The 22,679-nt window shown below is 38.7% G+C and overlaps 1 protein-coding gene across 5 annotated transcripts in view; it reads left to right on the forward strand.

Moving 5' to 3' along the window:
- Positions 1-3: 3 nt before the first annotated feature.
- Positions 4-22,679, forward strand: part of AGFG1 (ArfGAP with FG repeats 1) — a 35,961-nt gene continuing 13,285 nt past the window's right edge. For 4 of the 5 annotated variants that reach the window (XM_057366897.1, XM_057366898.1, XM_057366901.1 and 1 more), the window contains exons 1-5: positions 4-170; positions 9,085-9,178; positions 19,426-19,541; positions 20,080-20,242; positions 21,212-21,368. In XM_057366897.1, the coding sequence (XP_057222880.1) occupies positions 4-170; positions 9,085-9,178; positions 19,426-19,541; positions 20,080-20,242; positions 21,212-21,368 (697 nt within the window). Of the gene's footprint in view, positions 175-9,084; positions 9,179-19,425; positions 19,542-20,079; positions 20,243-21,211; positions 21,369-22,679 lie in introns of all 5 variants that reach the window. The other variant, XM_057366902.1, reaches the window with a different exon arrangement.

Here is a 22,679-nt window from a genome sequence, read left to right on the forward strand (position 1 = left end):
GCCATGGCCGCGAGCGCCAAGCGGAAGCAGGAGGAGAAGCACCTGAAGCTGCTGCGGGAGATGAGCAGCCTCCCGCCCAACCGCAAGTGCTTCGACTGCGACCAGCGGGGCCCCACCTACACCGACATGACCGTCGGTAGCTTCGTGTGCACCTCCTGCTCCGGCATCCTGTGAGTGAGTGCGGGCGGGGACCGCCGGCTCCATCCCCCCGGCACGGGTGACCTCCGCCCCCGGCCGCCGGGGGACGCGTCCGCAGGGCGGCGGCGGCCGGGCGGTGCAGCCCCGCCACGGGTCTCGCTGCGCCGCCGCTCCCCCTGCGCTCGCCCTTCCTGCCGCTGGCTCGGCCACGTCGGAGGGCAGCGGGCGGGGGGCTCTCCCGGGGAAGGGAAGGAGGCCGTCGGGAGGGTTTGTCGGGCGCGTTCGCGGGAAGTCCCCGTYGGAGCCCCCGGTGCGGAGGTGGCTGCCTCTGGCGGGGTGTGCGGGGCTGGGGCACACGGATCCCGCGGCCCGGAGCTGATCCCGGGACTGATCCCAGGGAGGTTTCTCTGGCACGTAGGGGGAGYGCGCACCACCACCCCACGGACGTGTCGAAAGGGTGGTTAATTAAACTACAGTGTGAGAATTCATGTGGAAGGGGAAGGGACACGTGGCTGAGCAGTTCACTGTCATGACAGCCTTGAAGATAAGGGGATACTAGCCCTGTGGTGAATACGTTTACAGATATTACTTTAACGTTAAGTTAAAATTACCGGCATAGCTTCATGTGTATCGAGTTATGCTTGGTGGTAGTTTGTAACACTGCTCTTTAAGCTCTATCTCAGTCGATAAACTCTAACCCCAATGGCWTAAGAGACTTGGTCAGAAAAGTAGAAAGGTGGTTGGGGTTTTTTCGCCCCCTTGCATCGATTACTTCCTACAAACTCTGCCTATAGACCTTGGAAAGGGATTGGCTGTGATAAAGTGATTACATTTTTCCTGTTCCTCATTCCTGTATGGGCCTCCCCACTACTCCTCCCTTTTCCACCCATCCTCCCCAGAGATAGTGTGTATGAAACTAAGGGTTGAGATCAGTCAGTTGTGAATTTCAGTCGCAAATCCATAATTTGGGGGAGAGACCCTGCTGTCATCAGTGTGCCTTTCTCCTTGGCTGTGTCTGCTTTTGTATAATTCTGTAGCATTGTGCTTATGGAATGGAGCAAAATAAAGAGTAACCAAAGAAGTAATAAATAGRATGTCAAATAATACAGATTGGTGTTCATAAGCGTTTCCATTTATAAAAGGCATTCAGGAGCCTGAACTTATTTCTGTCCCCTTACTACCCTAGACAGACCTTCCAAGTAAGGTTTGATGTTTTAGAACAAAGTTGGTAATTACACTGAAATGCAAAACAAAGCAAATATGTTAGTTCTGTGCTGAATTTATATGGAACAAACTGCCTTGTATACTAACAGACAGCCAATTAGACCGGGTTTTTTACTTCTACTTTGTGTAGACTTCTGAACAGACTCAACACAAATACAGAAAGTACATTTTGTTTGTGAAATTGAAAAGAGATTCTAGTTTTTCATACRTATATGCCACTCAATCAGCCAGCTCTGGCTATTGTTTGCTTTCTTCGTAAACTGTTATTTGTGCTGGCRTGTGAAACTATTTTGAGCTACTGCACTGAGCTCATTTAATGGTTGCACATGTTCTTGCTGGTTAAACTGACAGCATGATAAAACTGCACCATGAGAGTGTTTGTCTTTATTTTTCAGGCTTTTTAACCTTAATAGACAGTTATATTGTGAAAGCTGCTGAGATGCTCAGCGTGGGTTCAGAAGGGTCTATTCCTTTTATCTGGTGGCTGGGAGGTATGGACTGCTGAAGTGCATAGTCCAATTTGCAGCAACCAAAAGGGTGTACAGGCAGTGAAGCAGCTCATAAGCAGGGGACAGCTGCCACTTGATGTTAAGTTGACCAGCATTCAGATGTTTTCATGCTTAAAGGAGGAAGMCTTTCTGCAAAAAAATGGTTAATTAATTGGTATTCCAATAAAATGCAAATAGTTCTTTCATTCTAAATATGCAGTGTTTTTGTCTTGTTATTAAAAAGCAACCACAAACAACATGTTCGGTTCTTAAAACTAGTAATACCTACACTTGCAGCCTCAGGAGTAAAGGATTGTTAAGAGGACTTAAAGCTTCTCTCTAAAATAAATTTGGACTMATTCTTTCATGTTAACTTGGAAAAGCTTCCATAAATCATGTAAGCAGAATCATATGCATTGGTTARCACCTTAGGACCTAGCCAGTGTGATATTTTTGTTAGTGATGAGACTTCGTGTAGGTCATGTCTGTTTCATAACTAGAAACTTATTTTTAACGCTTCTGTCAGAATAGTCTTTCATACAACTTGTTTATTTCCAAATGCTTTTCACTGTAGAATTCCACAGTGTAGGAAAATGACTTGGGAACAAACCACATAATGGCAAATAAGCGTAAAAGTACTGCTACTGCTGTAGTTCTTAATGGCTGTTTGTGTTCTGCCTCATAATACTTGCTTTACTGTAAGGCTTTAATAATCTTAGTACTTTATCTTGTTTATACACTATGTGAATGACTTGCATTGCTTCTTGTTTTAATTAATTTTTTCTAATCTGGTACAGGAAGTATTCTTGSAGTCAAGTAGACTAGTTTTTTCAGGTATGAAGTGCCCAATGCAAGATTAAAATACTAGTGCCACAAAAAAGTCTCCTTCAGAAAGGTTTCTCAGTTAATTAAAAGTGATTGCTAATAGTGTCATCTTAAATAGGCATGTTGCTCCAGGTAGAGTTAAGTCTAAATTAAAAACTTATTTTTTGCAAGTTTTCTGAAGTGTTTAGTTGTTGTCCTGGCAAGGATTGTCTATTCACATCCAAACTTTAATTCTGAATCCATCCTGAATTTCCTGAAAGTATTTCATGTGTATAAAAAAAGTGATGCTATATGTTACTAGATTTAGCTTTAAAAACCTACTATTCCCTCTACTGTTTCCTAAAATAATGTCTAGCTTGTTCATATACTGCTAAAAACGATGACAGAACTAGTGGCTTTGCTAAAAGGATCTGTTTCTGGCTTAAATGTTGAAGGTGAGTCTTGGCAAATCAAAAGTATGAATGACAGGAGGCTTTTTCCATAATACTTGGGTTTTAAGTGGCATTATCAGATCAGGTTTACCAGGGCAGAAGTTTCGCTGTGCAAAATGGTGCATGCAGGAGAAAGTTCATGCACTGCAGTATGAATGTGCTTCCTCTTAAAATACTTCCGCATGTCCCCTTTGCTTAATTTTTTTGTGTGGGGGGGAAAAAAAAAGTATGCTAGCATCACATAAACTAATTTAACTTTYTGGTGTTGAACAAGAATATAGGATGTCTGGAAGTATACACGCAGTCATTTCTGCCCTGAGAGCRGGAGGAGATGCTCTGGAGGAGCAGTGTGCTCAGGTCAAAGATTASAGTCATACACTGCTGGAAGATTTCTCTATTACAGCCAACCCGCATCTCGGGAAATGTTGGTAGAGAGATTCTTTTGGTTTGACACAAGTCCTTTGATTCAAAGGATTGTGTTGGTAGCTGTGACTATTGTTTTCCTGGATGCTCCCATGTGGCCTGCTGACAGTGACATCCTTCCCTTTGTCTTATCAAATGCCTCTTTGCCTTGTATCTCAGCTGTCTGTGCAGCTCTGCTTTCAAGCACTTCTGTAGCACGCACAGGCAGCCCGCTCCCAGCTTTGATAAAAAGAACGTTTTTCAGTTCAYCAATGGAAAATATCCCTGTTTGATTACGAGTCCACTTGACATGTTTTGTCATATATAATTTTTTTATTTAGTCTTGAGTCTTTTTTATATCTGTAATGTGATAATAAAGATACTCCTTTCTCTCACTGCCCTCTTGACTTCCAACTTACTAAGGAAGTCTCTTGTTTAGGTATTTTCACTTCTGTCTTGTATCAGGACAAGCAACAAGGAATGTTTAGAACATACAGGTACTTTAGGAAATGCTAAAGCCCTTTAATGCTATTTTTCTACAATTATTGTCCTTCTTCTGCCTGCTTGTAATGCTCCTAGTTGAAATTTTAATTTTAAAATTTTCACGTGTAGGGGACTTCTGTATCAGCCAGATGGAAATATTTGATGGTGGATAGATTAGCAAAAAAGTATAACATTTTAGTGCAGTGATTGTGAATTGTTGTCCTTTTCCCTAGAAGAAGTTCAGCAGAAATTAAAACAGTCTAAACAAACAGTGCTGGAGTGAAGGTGATTCTGATTGTGTTAGCRTGACTTTTCAGTCCTTTTCTTTCCTTTGGAGCATGTTTGGAAAATGGCTTCATGTGCTGCGTGTCTCTGTGTATGTGTATATACATATATATTTTAGTGTATTTTCTATATTGCTGTATTTCTTGTTTTCAGTTTCAGGGCAGGAGAGCAGAGGATATGTCTATACCACAGCGAACACTGTATGGTTCAGAAAGAATGCTTTTGCATATTTTTTTAAGAAAAAACTTGAATTAACCTTGACTCTGCTTCAAAATGTGTGTATGAATCTTCTGCTATTAAAAATAAATGAGCTTGTGAGATGGTGGAGGGTCTCCAGGGASATCTACAAGTATCAGGAATGGCCAGTGCTGCTTTTATTCTCTTTTGCTAATTACAGTAGYGCAGAAATAATAACGAATGTTGTGACATTGGGTTTTCTGGCACTTGTTTTCTGGACACCTGGGGATGTGGGGTGCTCTGTGATGGCTTGGTATTTGACTTGTTCATTAACTTCCTGCTTTTTAGGGGATCAGATTTTGCTGGCTTAGACTCGAGATGGTGTTAAAATCTGATCCAGGAGACATTAGCAGTGTTGAGCAGCTGACTGCCCACTATTCCTCCCAGGAAAGGGACCCTCTGTTCCGCCAGAGCTCACTCTTTAAATTTTTTCCTCGGCCTTTGCAGACAACTTTGCCAACTCTTACTTGAGATTAATGCAGGAATGGCTGCTCTGCCAACAATCACAAGTTCAGCTATGATTTGCTGTTAAGTTATGTTAGTAACAAATATCCATTGCTTGTTGACTGTGTTTTGAATGTTTAATGTTTCAATTGCCAGACTGCAGAATCCTGTGTCAGTAGCCTTAAAGCTTCCTTTGTCTGTGAGAGCACCAGTTTAACAATGCTCTCTGAAGAACAGAGGTCTCATGTTCTCTGAAGCTGCCCCTACACTGGGCTGTGACTCAGTGAGGGTCAGTGGAGGAGAGTCTCCAGGCTGGAAGCTCTGGTCACAGTGCTCTTCCACAGAAAAAAACCATTGCAGAGCGTGAAGAAGTTGGCAGTGATGAGTGGGATCTCTGTGTGGGATGTTCTAGCTCTGGTGTGCTGGATAAGTGCAGATGGCAGAATTGTCTTACTCTGTCATCTTTCCCCAGGGCCCCTTGGGAAAGAGCTGCAGTCTGGTTTAAGTGCTGAGGTTGTGTTTGGTTGCTGCCTTCCTCGGGAGCTGTGTTGTAGGGAAGGGAGTAACTGGTACTGCTGCATGGGGGCAGGTTGCAAATATTTGTTCAGGGTCAATTTATATTTAGGCATGGGTAATTTGCAGTAAGGGACTGCAATCCATTCTGTCCCCTGTTAAAAAGGGGGTATTGTAAAGCATTAGAACTGGGTGAAACACTTGTCAAATACAAGGAAAGAAACATTTTTCCTATGAAAAGGAGATTTGTTAATTCCTCATAAGGGATAATTGTACTTGGCTGTCTACCAGGAAGCTTCCCCCATATGTTGATGAGCTGTTTGTGAATCATTTGGGTCATTAAGTAATCTCTGTAGGTAAGGAAGGGCTGGTCCTTCAATTCTGTTTCAAAAATCCTACAACTGCTCTATTTTAGGGAAATTCCAGACAATTCATGGATGTTAGAAATCATTAAAAAAACAGTATTTGCTGTTCTAATGGTAGAATCAAAGTAATTTATCTAACAAAGATAATGTATACGTTTGGGTTGTGTTTGTGTGCAGTTTCTTGTCTTGAATTCCTTGTTCCAGGCTGATTTCTTAGGCTGCTTTAGCGTAAGAGGAAGCTTTKTATAGGTTCCCCTCACACCTTCCATATTCAATGAACATAAATACTTGTATGTACAGTATTGCAGCTTGATATTTTACTTTACATTATGGCTCTTTAAGTTCAGTTCAGAATTTCCAGTCCTCCTGGACCACTGATGTGGTGCCATGCTCTCTTTCATCATGCCAGACATCTGACACCTCTGTGTTGTGATCTGACCTTTAGGGGGATGTCTTCCTACTTTTAGCAGGATAGTGTAAGAGAAATGTGAATTCATCTTATCCCATGTGGATATAAAGTGTATATCAGGGAACTTTATAATCTGAACTCTTCACTGGAGAGAGAGGCATGCAGGAAGTCTGGTGAGATTTAACAAAATCTTATCTAGGCCTCAGCCAYATTTAATGCTGCTTAATAGAACTGAAATTACTGAAGATATCCGTGTTTGCTGATGCAAATGCTTTGAAGAGCCCTGGTAGATGAGTGTAGAGTAGGTACATCTTAAATAACTTGTGCAGTGCTTTTAAATTGCAAACGCAGGTATAATAGAGCACTTAAAYTATACTTATGGCAAAAAGGAATTTCCAGCAGGAGCTGGTGTCAAAGTTGAGATAATACTGCCTGTGCTGACAAACATGTGAATGTGTTAGTGAATAGCTCTGGCTTTTAAATAGTTTACAGCTATCTAACTGTCTGCTATTGTAATTACTAGGCGGTGAGTAAATTGAACAGACTGAGGCAGACAGAACAGCTTTTATACTTATTGTTAAAGCAAGGGACAGTAATTGTCATATAAGATTTGATKGGGCATGTTTAGGTGAGATGCCAGGTGGATGCCAACTTTGTTTCCATTCTGTCACTCAATATTTGATGCTACAGTGTCATTTGGTGAMATRTAATTRCTTACATGCRCAGAGGTAAAGGGTTGTTTTTTTWAAAACCCAAAAGTAAACAAAACCAMAGCAACCAAACCTAATCCTAGCACCAGCTCTGAAACAATGAATTTTAACTGCATAGAACTTACAGATTTCTTTTAAATGGCATAATCTTAAAATTACTAAAATCTTAGATCATACTATAGTATTTTAATAAGTGTTGTTTGTTGTGTAGATGATACAGCTAGATGAAAGATGCTGAATGGTTAATTTTTATTTACCAAGAAATGTAAACATTTTGAGAGAAGATATTTGATTAAATTATCTTAAAACCTCTCTCACCAACTTTAATGAAACTTCTATATTCTTGTCAAGATGCTGAACTGTTGAGTCTAATGTCAGCTCCTCCGGTTTCAAACATTTGCTGAAGCAAATAGTATTCTGTAAAACTTAATTTTCATATGCCTTTAGGTTTGTATGTGATTTMTACTTTTAAGGTACTCAAAATCATTCCATTTCTTAGAAAAATATAATTAATGGTTTATCCAAATGTTTCAGTGATTATCTCAAATTCGTTATCTCATGAAACTTAGGCTAAAATGTTACTGCTAACCAGTGTTGTAACCAGTATTCGACTTTTGATTAAAAATGTGGAGATCTTTTAAMACAGGATCAGAATTGTCTTACAGGTACACTTGAATTTAGGTATGATGAATTTGCAAGGTAAATGCACAACAATATTTTTCCCATTAGACTTACGTGGAAAACTTGAGGTGCTAAAATTTTTCTTTAGAAATTGAATATAATGTTAATATTTGGAGCATCAGATTTTTGTCATAGGCTGTTCTGATGGATAACAATTTAATTTATAGTTAATGTTCTTTTGATAATCACAGCATTTAAAGAAAACCACAATTTGTTCTTAATTACATGTCAGTGATTTATTTTGATTCTTAAATTTAATCTGAACCAAATTTAGAATTAAAAGCACAGGAACAAATATAAGCAATAAGCTATCAGTTGATTTTCTTAGCGATTTGTTAGGCCAGTATTACATCCCTGGAAAGCTTTTTGTGTGCTTTGATATCTCATGGTTAATGTACATTAATTGCTTTTTAAGATGGTATTTCAGCAATCCAGGCCTGATTAACTTGAATGTTAAATTGGCTCCATGGCATTGCCTGAGTCAGTGACTCCACTGCTTRGCACATGTGGGATGTAATGTTCTTGCATCCATTGAGCAGAGCACAGCTTGGTTTTGATTGTAAGTGTTGGTGGGCAAAAGCAGTAGTTAGCATGTATTTAAAGAAAGAGCTTGAAAAGAAAGCAAGCTTTTTCTTAGCTTGGTCCTGTTGCTCAGCGGGTTTTCTCTCTGTGCTTGCAAGTTATGACTGAACTGAGTTTGACARCGTCAGGCTGTGGCAGCACAAGTGCTTGGTGTTCTTGCTGGCCCTGCTGCAGCAGTCTGGTGTGGATGTGAGAGTGGTGCCGACCGAGGCTTAAGGCAGAGCTGCTCTTTTGAGCTGTGGCTTTAGCAATGCTATCTCTCATTTGAGAGCATGCTAAAACCAGTGCCTTTTTGCTTTTGTTGCAGTTAGCTGTGTAGTGTTCAGGAAGAGGAAGAAGCCCCTGTGAGTGCAGGGGCAAAAAGTAAACTAGAAAAAGATGCTGGGAGGAAACAGGAAAYGTAGGTTCAAGCAAGAGAAAAAGACTGAGCTGGTGAATAGTTTATCTTGAAAAAATGCAGTTAGAAGTTGTAGAAAGAGAGCAAAGTGAGGARGGRGTTGGAAGGCAAGAAAACTGCAACAAAGTGGGCCAAGATTGAGAARTAAAAGGTAGAGACAAGGGTGAACAATTTTGGGGAAGCTGATTAGGATTTTTAATTTTGTTTTCTTTAATTTGCATAGAAAGTGTCTGAGTGAGTTTGCATGTGCATTTGTGAGCATTGGTCTCCCTTGAAGTTACTTTATTCAACTTTGTATGCTGTTATTTTGAGAAGAGCTTACACAGCCAGAAGTTGTATAGTAGTACCGACAAGTGTGTTTTACAGAGATGGCTCCTGATTTTAAAACTGACTGACTTCTAGCTGTAGTCTTAAACGTGATTGTATRATGACAAATTTCCGGAGTGCTGAATACTTCTTATATCTTTCAGGCGGGGCTTGAATCCACCCCACAGAGTGAAGTCGATTTCAATGACTACGTTCACACAGCAGGAAATAGAATTTCTGCAGAAACATGGAAATGAAGTAAGTATTATTTGGAGATTAAAGTGGTTTTGGCACTTTAGTATTCAAGTTTAAAACACTATTTAAGGAAAAYTTGGTTGGGTTGTTTTTTTAGCAAAAGCTTGACAGAAGTCTTTTGAAGCCTACATCATTTGAAATGAGGCTTTTGAAGAATCTGTTTCATTGGGTAGCTGATCATCATGATCAGACAATCCAGATTTCTGAATTGGGTTCCTTTTTGGTTTTGCTTAAGGCAGTATGCAGCTATCTTTTTTTTTTTCCTCCAAGCTCAGAACTGTAAACTGACTGTAGCAGGGCTTTTTGGAAGAGTGTCCTGTGACAAAAATTAATACAGAAATACAGCTTGTAACTATTTCTTCACAGTAGGTGTCAGAAAGTCTTCTAGTAGTTTTAATAGCCTCGTTACTTAATAAGTATATCCATGTTGAATGTTCTTGGAGAGAGAAAGGGGAGGGAGAAATTGTTATTTACTAAGTGGCTTGTGGCAGCTTTGAAGAAGACAAGTTCTAGCATACCAACTTTAGTTCTTTTTGGTAGAAGAAAAAACCTGAGGTAGATGTTGGATTGGCTCTGTGGGAACACACGGAGCCCGTAAGCTCTGGATTGGTGTCTTCAGTTCGAGGGTGAAGTATTTTAATACTCTACTGTAGCCTTAAGGATTTTAAAGGCAGATATTACCTCTGTTCAAACTACATAAAGTTCTGCTTCACATTGATTGCATTTGTATCCTGTTTGGTAGAGCTATTGATTGTAGGCTAGAGAGTGTTGTATTGGTGTGCTCTTGTGAAGCTTTGTGGGGATAAATCCCATCATTCACKAAAGTGCTGATACTTAACTTTCTTCAAGTTGGCCCATTCATAACTGTCAGGTTGAAGAATGAAAATAGAAGTAGCAATTTCTTTTTCTGTCCTGGTAAACATGTGTTATTTGTTGAAATGACTGTTAGTGGATGATTCCTTTAGACAGAGCTGGAACAAGGCCTGAACTCTCCAAAACTTTATTAAATACTCTTGATGGCTTAGRTTGGTTGGGGTTTTTTAAAACTGTAGAGCATTGCATATGTATGTGTATATATGTAGAGCATATTGGTGACTTTTGCATGGGGAAAATAATAATGAAGCTTCTGTGGATTCACCGAGTGTGTTACCTTTTCATAAGACTAGATTGTAAACTCCAGCTTTGCTTTGAACTTCAGTGTAAAGGAAAGTGGAATGGAAAAGTGTAGCTCCCTTCTTGCATTTGTTTTAATTTCAATTTTTTTGAATCTGCAGTTTCTGGAGAGTGCTATGAGTTTGTTTTCACTGATCTAGAGCCTTAAGTGATSCCTTCTCAACTGATCAGTGTAGTTGTCTGTCTCATTAGAGCCTTGGCTTGTCTGCTAATGATAGTGATTTAGTTGATACATAGTTTATTATTGACATAAAATTTACAGATCTCTACAGGGCTATTCTGTTTCAAAACCAGGGGTTTTGCATTTGTGGTACTCTAATCAGAGAATTGCAGTGATTTAAATGAGCTGCCTCATAAAGGAAGATGTCCTCCTGAGTTTAGTTTTAGGTTGTTGGTTATTGCCTTAATTCTTAAGTAGAACTGAATAGACACTTGAAAGTACAGATGGTAGATTTAAGGAGTGCTCAAATATTGAACAGAAATGATTATTATTTTAAACACTATTAGAAGTTTAAAACCTAGTTAAACATGTTTTCACTTTGTTGCACTTTATATTGCGGTAGTTAAATAGGCATTTTGCTTTCTCTTGTTRGTATTGGACTTTGGAATGCTTATCTGCAGATAAGATAATATGTTGGACAGATGAAATTCACCTGACCTCACAAAAAACCTTTTTTGCTTAGCTTACTGTTCAGCACAGGAGACTCATGTGTGTATAGAAGAAATAAAATTTCCTAAAATAAGACTTTCCAAACATAAAATTGTCCAGTATTGTAATATCAACAATTAAAACAATTCTACAGTGATACATATAAAAAGAAGCTCAACTTTTTTTGGGGTRTATCTTGTTTAACTTCCATTTTTCTTTAGCTTCTTAAATACTTGCATTCCCACTTTCTACTTCTAGTCTTTCTCCAATATGGCCAAGACCTCTGTGATAACCTTGCTTGCTTTCAGATGAGTAGATCATAGTTGTACAATAGGGATCTTGTTCTGAATACAAAGTAAAATAGCAAGATATTAATGAGATAAAGTGTTTAAGGTGCTCAGTTGTTCTTAGAGGAAGTAGTTTTCCACTCTCCTTCAAAGGGTATTTATAAGGTCAGTGTATTGTATGAGGTTGAAATTCTCTAAAAAAACACAGAAAACAAAACAAAAAAAACAAAACAAAACAAAACAAAAAAAAACCCCAAACCTCTCAAACCAAACAAAGAAAAAAAACCCAAAATACTTTGTAATATTTAAAATACTAACTTTTCCCCAGTTCTTGTATGTGACTCTTGTATGTGTTTGTGGCATACATGGGTAAAATATTCAGTTACTGAAAGGCTTCTGCAAAACTGCTTTGAGAGATTATTCAGAGCAGCTCTTCTTCAGAAGTGTCTTTCTGGCACGGGTAACTTGRACTTTATTTTAAATGAGTTTTTACTGCTTCAAACACAGTTTTAAGTTGTTCTACTGTATTAGAAGACACCTATATTTTGATGTTTCTTACTCATCTGTAGGTATAAACAGATATCCAGACTCCAGTTTTGCTGATGTTGCGATTAGATCACTGCAGTGAGAATGGAGRCATCTTCCAGCTGATATTTCCCAGATGCCTTCTGAAATCCTTTTGAAGGATAAAGGCAATTCTGACTCAGCTGGATAGGGTTTTTCATCTCCTTGCTCTCTTCATGAAGAGCATTGTGAGGTATTTTCACATTTTCATGTTAGGAATAATGAGGAGATAGATAGTGATATGAAGATGTTTCTGTGTGAATACTCATCCTCAAATGTTGCTAATGCTGACTAGGCCTCTGGTTCAGTTGTACAGTGCTAGTAGGAAGTGAACTCTGTTTGCAGAAAGTAGAGGTGGTGCTAATCTCCTGTTGCCATTATAGCTGTGAAAAAATAGAATTATGAGACAAACCAGTTACATAGCTAATTTTTCTCCTACCCTTTTGAAAAATGACAGGTATTTTATAACTTTTCTAAATGGCATATGTAATATGCATATGGTTGAAGAAAAAAGGTCTTGATGGTCTTGTATTTAGAAAATCTGTGCTCCTCTGGGGGAAAGACCRTGTTTACCCAAGCTAATGAGTAGGATACATGCAGGTATGCTCAGCTGCTTGGGGTTATTTTAATAGTGCTTAATTTTGGTTTGGTGCCAATCTTCCTGACTCTCGGTAGTACCTGTGCAAGTCCCTGTTTCCTGCTCTCTTGCAGAACTGGCAGCAGTCTGAGTCTGGTTCAGAGCTGGTGTTAGGCCAGACCAGAGTGCTTCCTTAGAATCTCCTTTTCTATGGAATGTGGCCTAGAAAYCCTGGAGTGGAAAGAGCAGTCCTAAGCTGGAGCTGATGAGTCCTGACAGCACGAGCTGTGCAGTCAGGTGTCCTTGTAGTACATTGCTGGTTCTGCTAATACGATCTAGAGATACATGAGCTGATTGTGTGTAGAACAATGTCTTTGTTAGCAGGATTTACTGGCTTGACTCTGCTTATGAAACAACTGTAACTTCTGGACCCAAACTGCCTTTGGGCAGTATGGCAGTATGCTGGCAGTATAAAATTCTTTTAACCTACAGAGATTAATGAATAATATTGACATCAGAAGTGCAGAATTACTAAACAAAGCTATAACTTGCTTACATAAAGAAATTGTTTCCAAATCTTTCTTCAGTGGGGTGTTGTGTTTTGGAAAATAGTTTTGTTGTGTGGTAATGTACAGTTCTTTGCACTGTCAGCATGACATACGGTGCATAACTGAGGATATTTTATTGGCAGGGAGGGGGAGAAGAAGAAATCTAATTTGGCATTTACCAGCCTCCTGAAAGGTAATATCTCATTAGAGCTTTTTAAACTAGACTGACGTGTAATCTTCCTATGCAGTGGTATGTCTGGGTCTCAAGAAGTGTTGTAGGTCAAGTAGTGTGCTTCTCCAAGTTGAAATGCAACTTCTATCACCAGAAGAATGTGTCCTGCTAGAGTTGTTCCTTGCCTTGCTGCCTACACTCGATACCAGAGCAGGAGGCTTCATGAGCAAGAACTTAACCTTGCTGGCGTGACTGAATTTTTATTATTCCTAACTAGCTCAACTATGTTAACAGGAGTTTCTAAAGTGTGGTGGCTCAATGTGTTGTGTAAGCAGAAGGCCTTTGTCTCTCCTATATCCGCCTTCCCACACACATTGGAGATCTCTATCAGTGAAATAGTTATGACATGGTAAAGCATTATTTGGTAGTTGAAATACATAGCACTAGAAAAGAAATGATTGTAATCTCAGATTCTTGGTGTTTCTGCAAAATTTCATGGATAATTCTGATTCTTTTTTAGATTAGCATATTTTTAGTGTGCCCCACTTGCCCACTTTAGTGTTCTGCCCCACTTGCCCAGCTCTGTGGAAACACACAGGAAAAAAAATGCTGCTTGGAACTCCTGAAAGCATGAAATGTTATTGGAGGCTGGGTTTTAAACCAGAAGCCTTTCTGATTAACTTTGTTTTGTGGTGTGCCAGATGTGCACTGTATGGGATGTGTTCTTTGTTGCTTTCTGTCAAAGATGAACAAGGGTAATTTAATTACTCATAGTGTGAGACTATAAACGTGAATAGTATATGGAAAACCTAGTATGGTAAATATAATTACTCTGGGAAAAACCATTTCTCCCTCAGATGGAATAGCTGTAGAGTGCAGATTCAGGGAAACCAATGGTATGAAGAGAAATATAGGTAAAGACTTTATTATAGCATACAATATGCACTTGGCCCAATTTCTCCTTTCTATGATATATTTAAGTTACGGCAACTCACAGTTTCTTCCTTGCTACCTCCTGGGTTTTTATCTAGGTCAGGGTGAGTAGGTTGATGCTGGTTGTGATTCTCTTTCCCTCTTCATGCTGTACTTACTGATCTAATTCTGAGCGTCCCAGTATCTGGTTGCCAAGTGTCTAATGACATCCCTTGCAGGACTGGAACTTGTTGGCAGAGGATGGGTACTATCCTTCCCAAAGTGGTTGTAGGGGGATTCTCATGAACTTCTGAATTTCATGAAGACAACTGCTGAGTCTTGTTATTTACTTATTGTTACCTGACRATAAAACTTTGCTTTGTCTTGATTTTTGCAGCTCCCAGAGTGTAATAGAGGCAAAATTTCARAGTATTGCTTCTGTCAACCCTTCAACAAAAGTGGACTTTCAAATGCTGCATAYGCTTAGTCATTCTGACTTCAATGCTCTCCTTTTTTTTCCCYTGCTGCATTGGTGAAYCAGTGGGACATGGACTAATTATACTTTTCAGGGACAGTGGACAATGATTATGGATTGTTGGATATGTTCCACTGTTTCTAGGGGCTTCCACATAACTTGAATGTTTACTCTTGGCTCCGGCTTGTCAGGCTCTTCTCTAAGCAGAGCATTTTGTTTGATAGAGCTGTGCTTATCAAAAGGAGGCGTATAGCAAAGCTTTTGGTGAATAAACAGAGCTTTTGAGCAGAGGCCTATTTGTGCTGCTGTTGCAGAAAGAACAATATTAATATTAAATCGCTGAACCAGAGTATTCCCAAGGAGATGGTGCAATGTAGAAGAATTTCAGAAAGCCATAGAATTTTTAGGCCACAYACCTCAATAGTAGTGTTGTGTAATTGTGTGGTGAGTTGGGGTGATGTTTCATGTATTATCTGTAAAAGCAAAGGAATGAGTAATTCTGTTAAAATGGGGCTRAAAAATGTGTCGTGAGACTTTGGCAGTAGCATTTTCTGAATGAGCTCTCCAAGTGCGATTTATATATGGAGCAGCTAGGTGATTTAAAATGCATGTTCTTTGGGATATCAGATTTGAATTTCTCAAAGCATGCATTTTCAAAATAACCAGAAATTGAGAACAGTTATTTCCTTGGATTTTTTTTTTTAAATGGTGAGTTTGTATTAAATTAGAAGAAAACTGTTTAGTAGAGCACCTGGTTGCTTACGGCTTGTGTTTGTGCAGGTTTACATCTCCTTTAATGCCTTTTTGCAGTCCCTCCCTGCTCCCATGGCCTGCAACTAATGCCCTGCAAGAGTCAGCACATGCTGTGAATAACTGAGAGTAACTGTGCTCTTCAGGTGTCCTGCTTGGGCAGCTGTYGGGCCCGAAGCACTGAGGTTCATGATGAAGTATTGGTAGCTAAAGTTGCCAGTCTGATTTTGATAAATTTTTTTGTTGTAAATAATCTTTTGGTATCTCCAATTCAGATGGTGAATTAGTGGGGAATAATCCGGGTACTGAAGATGTAAATGCTGAGTAATCATTCCCCACCATTAGCWACAAGTTGTRTGGCATAAATTTCCTTGATATTTAYCATATGAGTWCTTTTTCAATAGCTTTGAAACAAAGAATATGATGGCCTGATCGATAAAAATATAGCAAAAATAAAAATTTCTCACAGCAAACTTCTTTTGTTGCACGAAATTCATGACTGTTGGTGACTTATTTTAAAATTACTATGGAAAGCTAACTATTTCAGAAAACCACAATTACATGATGTGACTTCTGTCKGTGAGAACAGTATTTTTTAAATTTTATTTTTCAATTTTGATTTCATCCTGTGGTATTGCACAGCACTTTGCCACTTGTGGTTTTTTTAGGTGGCTGAAAATTGTGTTTTGTGGCTCACTTGAGGCATAATCAATGCAGTGTTGTGGATCCCTGTCAAGTCAGATGATAGTRGCAGAAGTATAGCTAGACAGAGCACACAGGTCACCAGCAAACAAGGGAAGACAAGGGGCCTTTTATTGGGCTTTGAATGCCTGCTTGAAATGGCTGCTGATGTTCAAAGCATTGTGTGCTGCTTCATAGAGAAATATGTGCCTTCATGGTTTCTTGTGTGCTAGTAAAGCGTCATAAAATATGGCTTTATGAAGGACCTAAGTCAGAATTGTGTAGGTTGGAAAAAACCTTTACGATCATCAAGCCCAACTGGAGTAGGAAGACAAAACAGCCTTTTTTTGGCATAAGCATGGTCTGAAATGCCCTTAGGAAGACGTGATTTACCCTTCATATTCCAGTCATGTTGTACACCCACTTGCAGTCTTATGGTTCATTTTCGTCATTCCCACTATCCAAGTCCAAAATACTCTTATGAGGGTCTGGTTTTGGTTTAAGACTTACCGATATTTAAGAACTTTAAAGAAATTGTACTTTCTATGATACCTCTTTAGGTAAGGACCTTACATGAAATTTAATTTGCATCCTGGTGCAGTAAATGTTTTACACTGTGTTTGTACAGCTCCTGCAGTCACACTGGTACAATGAGAATTTCTTGCTGAAGTGTGTGTGACTAAGTAGGTTGTGTGTTGTCCCTTAGTAAACCAGCAGCAGAGAAACACAGAGTTCTTGGCAGTTTGTTTAAATTAATTACAGCAGTGACTTAAGGCATATTCCACTTGTTATTTCTTTTTGTGGTTAGGTATTTAGAGGGAATTAGTTGCTCCAGGAAACACTTTTGGAAGCCTGCTTTCTGAAGGTTTGCAAAAATTGCAAAGCAGTGACAAGAGCTGATGCCTTTAAGAAGCTTGCATCATTTTAAACTAACAGGTGTTGTTCAGYACAGTCCTCCTCCGTTCTGTTTGCATATTCATAGAACTGTATCTACTATAGCTATGTAGCTGGTAATGATCTAAAGTCACACAGCACCTTGTTTTCTGAGTCCTCATAGAAATCCTCTGTAGTGGTCATGATGGCTTGTTTGACATGGAGTTGTGTCTGGGGTTTTTTTTGTTTGCTTGTTTTGGTTTTTTGGGTTTTTTTGTATTTTTTTTTTTGTTTGCTTCTTTATCCTTTCACTCTGAATGCTTAGGCACTTCAGGATGATGACGAAGGAGAAAACTGGGAGGTAGAAAGGTGAAAAACTGGGTTGTGGTTTGTTGCTGTGCGTTAATCTGCTCCAGGTTTCAGTGATATGGTAATTGTGATGAGTTTCTTTGATCTGTCTTGTTTTGGGTGGCAGGAAAAGGAGGAGTAATTGGATGGGCTGATATGGGTGGGGAAGAGGACCTCCTCTTTCATTTGCCAGCACCTCTCGGACTGGATGCAAACTGGTTATCATCGTACAGCCCAAGTGTTGCAGTGCTGGGTGCAGAATCAAGTAGGGGGTGTTGTAACCTTTGTCTTTCTGGTTGTCTGCAATTAAGCTCAGTTTTTCTTCAGTGTTTCCTGATGTTCTTTCCAATATTGAAGTTGGGAGGGGTCTGTGTGGATTTGAACACCACCAACACCTKCTGTTAGAGATTTTGTAACTAGCCAGAAGCAGGATCTCTCTTCCTCCTTGCAATCATATGACTGCTGCTTGTATAGTTATACTGACAAATGTAGCTATGGAAATACTACTGCTGGCCCACCTCAGACTATCCACTGCAAGTTTAAAGCTACACGCATAAATATTCTGACTTTATGTATTTTTTCAGCAAAAAGTAGTGAAAGATTGGTCCTATTAAAACAGTGATTTATGCGATTAGCTTTTACTTTAGAACAGACTTTCTTGACTAAGTTTATCTTCTAAGTTTGTGTGAAGTAGTATTAAACAAGTGTATTAAGTTTCGTTTTATCTGTTTCTATACTGCAAGTGATTGTTTGAGAACTCATGAGTGCATTGAACTTGACCCTTTTATGGAGTACAATTGCAGAATAAATGCAGAATAGCTGAGTTTATTTGAGGTAGGATCTGCTGATCTTAGATCTAAATTAACTATATAAATATTCATTTAAAATGTCTTTTGATCATTAGATCTGTTTCCTGTTGTTGTTTGTCTCTATCCAGTAGATGAKGATTATGTTGATAATAAGGACAGTTAAGTGTTGAACATGCAATCAGGCTATTTAGAACTGAAACATCAAGTATGAAMTACATAGTTATGATGTCTGTCTAATCTCTCTAATCCTGAGCAATCTTTGAAATTACCTATAAGATTTATCATGTTTGTCAACGAGCTCTCCCTGGCCAGGTAAAGAAGAAAACCTGTTTGGGGAAGATGCTGATGTGGAAGTATCACAGCTTCTACCTTGAGTTGCCAACTTTCAGAGCAATCAGTTATGCCGCTCTTGGTTGTTAAAGCCTGTGCCTCTCCTGAAGGTCACTGGGGACAATGTTGAAAACCTGACACTTGTAGGGATAGAGGGCATGTTTGTAGTAGGCATGTAAGAGGGCTGTTCCGGGCTATTTCAGAAAGGGCGTGGGAGGAAAGGGTATGCATCATAAAAACAAAGCTTTTTTTACTCTGCTTCTCTGGAAGAAACCTGTTCTAAAATGGCACTCTGATTTTTGAGGGCAGCTATTGTTTGGTGTTATTATTTGGGTGCATATTCAGGTTAATTGCAGAATACTCTGAAGTGCKTAAAATATTTTCAAGTTAAAACTCCTACATCTTGTTTAGTTTTGAGTACACCTTTCCTTTTGTTTTGGTCAGGAAATSAAGCATGAATGTACTGAGTATTTTGCAAATGGTTCAACTTTTGCTCTCTCACATCTACAATTAGAAAATCAATTTGGAGCAAAAGTATTTTTACCCCTTCTCTCATAGCATCACTCAAATTAAATGTGTGATACTGTAGAAATTGCATCATGGTAAAAAAAGGCTGTTGAAAACGTAGTTTCTGTACTCAAATAGTAATGGTTAGTATAAAGACTAAACCATGGATCGTTTAAAATCTACCATCTGAGGCTTWGGGCATATGGAATCTGTTGAAACAGTTTAAGCCCTGAAATACAGTAACGGAATGTGTAGAATTAGGTGAAGGTGAAGAATCTTAMAGATTACTAGTAGAAATAGGTGCTTTGCATTTCATGAATGCATTCTACAAATATTTTGTAAAAGGAATGTTGGATGGTGAAATTGGATGCTAGGATTTGCTTGCCCTTCTGTGACAGGTGGTCATTCAACTTTAGGTATTTATACCAGTACATGGTGCATCAGTCAGTTGTTACAGTAGCTCAGTTTGGAATATAAATTATGCAGCCACACACTTTAATGGTTTAACAGATTAACAATAGTAAACTTATATAGGTTTTGAATTAAGGTATTTTCTCTGATGAATCTGTGTTGTTGTGTTTGTTTTTTTATTAAGGTGTGCAAACAGATTTGGCTAGGCCTGTTTGATGATAGATCATCAGCAATTCCAGACTTCAGGGATCCACAGAAAGTAAAGGAATTTCTACAGGAAAAATATGAAAAGAAAAGATGGTAAGATACCTTTGCAATTATAAGGATTGCCTCTATGATGATAAGTGAAGATGGAGTGTTTCCTCTTAGTTTGAGTGCGCTTTCCTTCCTGTGTGCTCTTTGGACTAGATTGCACAGCTCTGTAAAGTGAAATGATTTCTGAACTTTATTCAGAGCTCTTACGTGAAGCAGAAAGGACAAACTAAAGAAGTTTCTTAGTGTTCATATTGATGGAACAGAAATGGCTTAAGAGGATGTCAACAACAGTGTAACAGTTTTGGAGACTATTACTTCCCATCCTATTTRTTAGGATGGGAAAGACATGTTTTGTATTGAGTAAGTGCTGAAAATATTGATGACTTTGAATTCTAGTCCATTTAAAAAAGAATTCTGGCCTATTTAAATCATGGGTATTATGCAAACTRCATAGAATCTATGGCAGGATTAGGGGTTCAGTAGCAAAGCTGAGATCTGTCATTTCTCACACTTTATACTTAGGMACATTGAGTGGAACTTCTCACATTAAATTTGTAAAAACCATTGCTCTTCTTAAATGTAGGTATGTTCCTCCAGAGCAAGCAAAGGTGGTGGCATCAGTCCATGCATCCATATCGGGGTCTTCTGCCAGTAGTACAAGCAGCACACCTGAGGTGAAGCCACTCAAATCTCTCTTGGGAGAAGCTGCACCCGCACTGCACTTAAACAAGGGCACGCCCAGCCAAGTAAGTAATGACAGAGCTCAGGAGCACAGAACTGTTCCGCAGTTTTTACTCTTTCAATGGCACAAAAATTCTTGCAATAACAACTGTGTGATCTGTGGGAACTAATATGATGGCTGCATTTTATGTATTTTATTGAAGTTATACATGTTTGTAGATTAAGGACTAAATTAAGTTTGTTTCTATTGACCAAATTGATTTTTTAGTGGTTATGTTTAGTAAGCAGGGTTTTCCAGGCAGGCATAAATATCTAAAGTTTGRACATAATGTGTTTTATTTTCATCTTTGTTTTTTCTGTTTGAAAAGAAGAATGACTGATGCCATGAGATTAGTAGTGAATATGTGGATGAAAGCCATGCCATGTTTATTATTGCTTCCTATGCATTCTGAAGCTGTATTAAGTGACTTTCAGGGGGCGTCTGTATGCTGTTATGTAAAGTCAAACAACACTATGTACTTAGCTTTCTAGAAGGAAGACAGCTTTTTTTGAAAACTGCCATCAGGATACAGGCAGCTCTTAAATGAACATCTCTTGGAACTCTAATAGTACAAATTTGCAACATCAASCATTACTATGAAATTCTTCAGTTTCTCTCTTCTTATGTGGAATTCTAATGATTTTTTCAGGATGTAGTGAAGAACTATTTTCCATMTTGTAAAAAGATCGAAAATATTTTGCGCAATATTTTTAGATAAGTACAAAATCTGAAGTTGCTAATAATACATTGCTACTTGATTCTTGTAGGTGCTATTAAACCATGTAAATATGCTGCAGACCACCTGTAAAAGCAAGASAAACAGCATAAATAGTCTTTCTCATATTATAGGAGGAGAGTGCTACATACAAGATCATAAACTTCAGGAACAAATGTCTTGTTAAAGAAATAAGCTTAGTCTAGCCTTCTAGTATTTTGTAAATGTCAGTTTACAAGATCACCTTTCTGTACTAGCTAATTGAAATGTTGTTTGTAGTCTCCTGTTGTAGTTCGATCTCAAGGACAGCAGCAACAAGAAAAGAAACAATTTGACCTCCTCAGTGACCTTGGCTCRGATATCTTTGCTGCTGCTCCTCCTCAGTCTACTGCTACAGCAAATTTTGCTAATTTTGCACACTTCAACAGTCATACAGGTAGGTATTTGGACTAGTGTGTCCCTTTAAAATGTTTAAAATGTAGTTTTAATTTTGGTGATCTTAGACTAAACTTCATGAGGTGTGTGTAATCTCTGTGCCTTAGGGATGCTGTATTGTTCAAGATTTCTTTCAGGGCTTTATAAAGAAAAGTTGAAGACATAAAAGCTGACAATTCTGCTTTTGGAAGTGGGAGTTGCTATAGCTATTTCCTAGGATATGTATGATTACACTGTTTCTGCCTACTACTAAACTTTAAATTCTTCCGGGGAGAGAGTGAGAGGATGAATAGCAAAATGTCGGGAAAAGCTGATATTAGACCTTCAATTTTCTTTCTGAAAATTGTAAGCATTTAGGAAAAGCAAGCAGATACATAGACTTTGAGTTCAAATGCATTGWTAACTGCCAGTTTTTCAAAAGAAAAACAGGCTTGCTCAGTTTAAAGAATGACCTCCTCTTTGGTGTGTCTGTCTGAAAGCAGTACTGTCCATGTGGGTAGTATTCTGCAGTTGCAGGAAGAATAAACAAGCCTTGAGCATATGTATTGAGTGAGGAAGGGGGATAGGCCTTGAATTCTTAGAGGATGACTTCAGCAAAGTATATTGAACCCTCTGGGTTTTCTTATTTTCCAAGCCAAAGATCTAGAGTCGGAGAAGTGTATCCTAAAGAAAAACTCAGTTCTGTGGTCACTGAAGTTTGTTGTTGCTAACTTGTGTTGTAGTTGTGGGAAAGTACCTTTGCCTGCCTGGTCTGAATGGGCTTTTCATCTGGTTGTTCTGAGAGAAATTATGATGCAGCTAAGCCACTCAGGATAGGGATTTCTTACAAATCAGTCCTGAAACTGTTAACAACCAAGATAAAGTGTCATGGATGTGACTTAAGAATCACACTTGAGGAACTAAGCAAAATACCGCAGATTTATCCAAGTTAATRTTGTGAAATAAATGGCTGAATTCAGTAACACTGCAACAGCACTTCTTATTCTGTGTATTCTGTAAAATCATTAAAATTAGATTTCACATTAATCATCTTTTTGGAGGTGTGTTTAACTGGGAGAACYTGTGCAGACTGGCCAATACTGTATAGTGTTACTGAAAAGGCTGCAGATGTTTTAATTATTTCTAATATTTTTTTTCCAAACTTGTTGCTGAATGAGCCTTTATTTATATACACTTAATTATTCTTTGTGCTTTTTAGGAGATGAAAATTCGATTAAAACGGTATTTCAATAGTATGTTCCAAATCTAGGTAAAATACCAGTGCATGTCTGCKGGGTAATTTTTAAAAGGATAAAAAGCTATAGGAACACTC

The sequence above is a fragment of the Malurus melanocephalus genome, unplaced genomic scaffold (genome assembly GCF_030028575.1).
Source record: "Malurus melanocephalus ecotype Western Australia unplaced genomic scaffold, MMel_1.1 scaffold_73, whole genome shotgun sequence".
Classification (NCBI taxonomy): Eukaryota; Metazoa; Chordata; class Aves; order Passeriformes; family Maluridae; genus Malurus; species Malurus melanocephalus.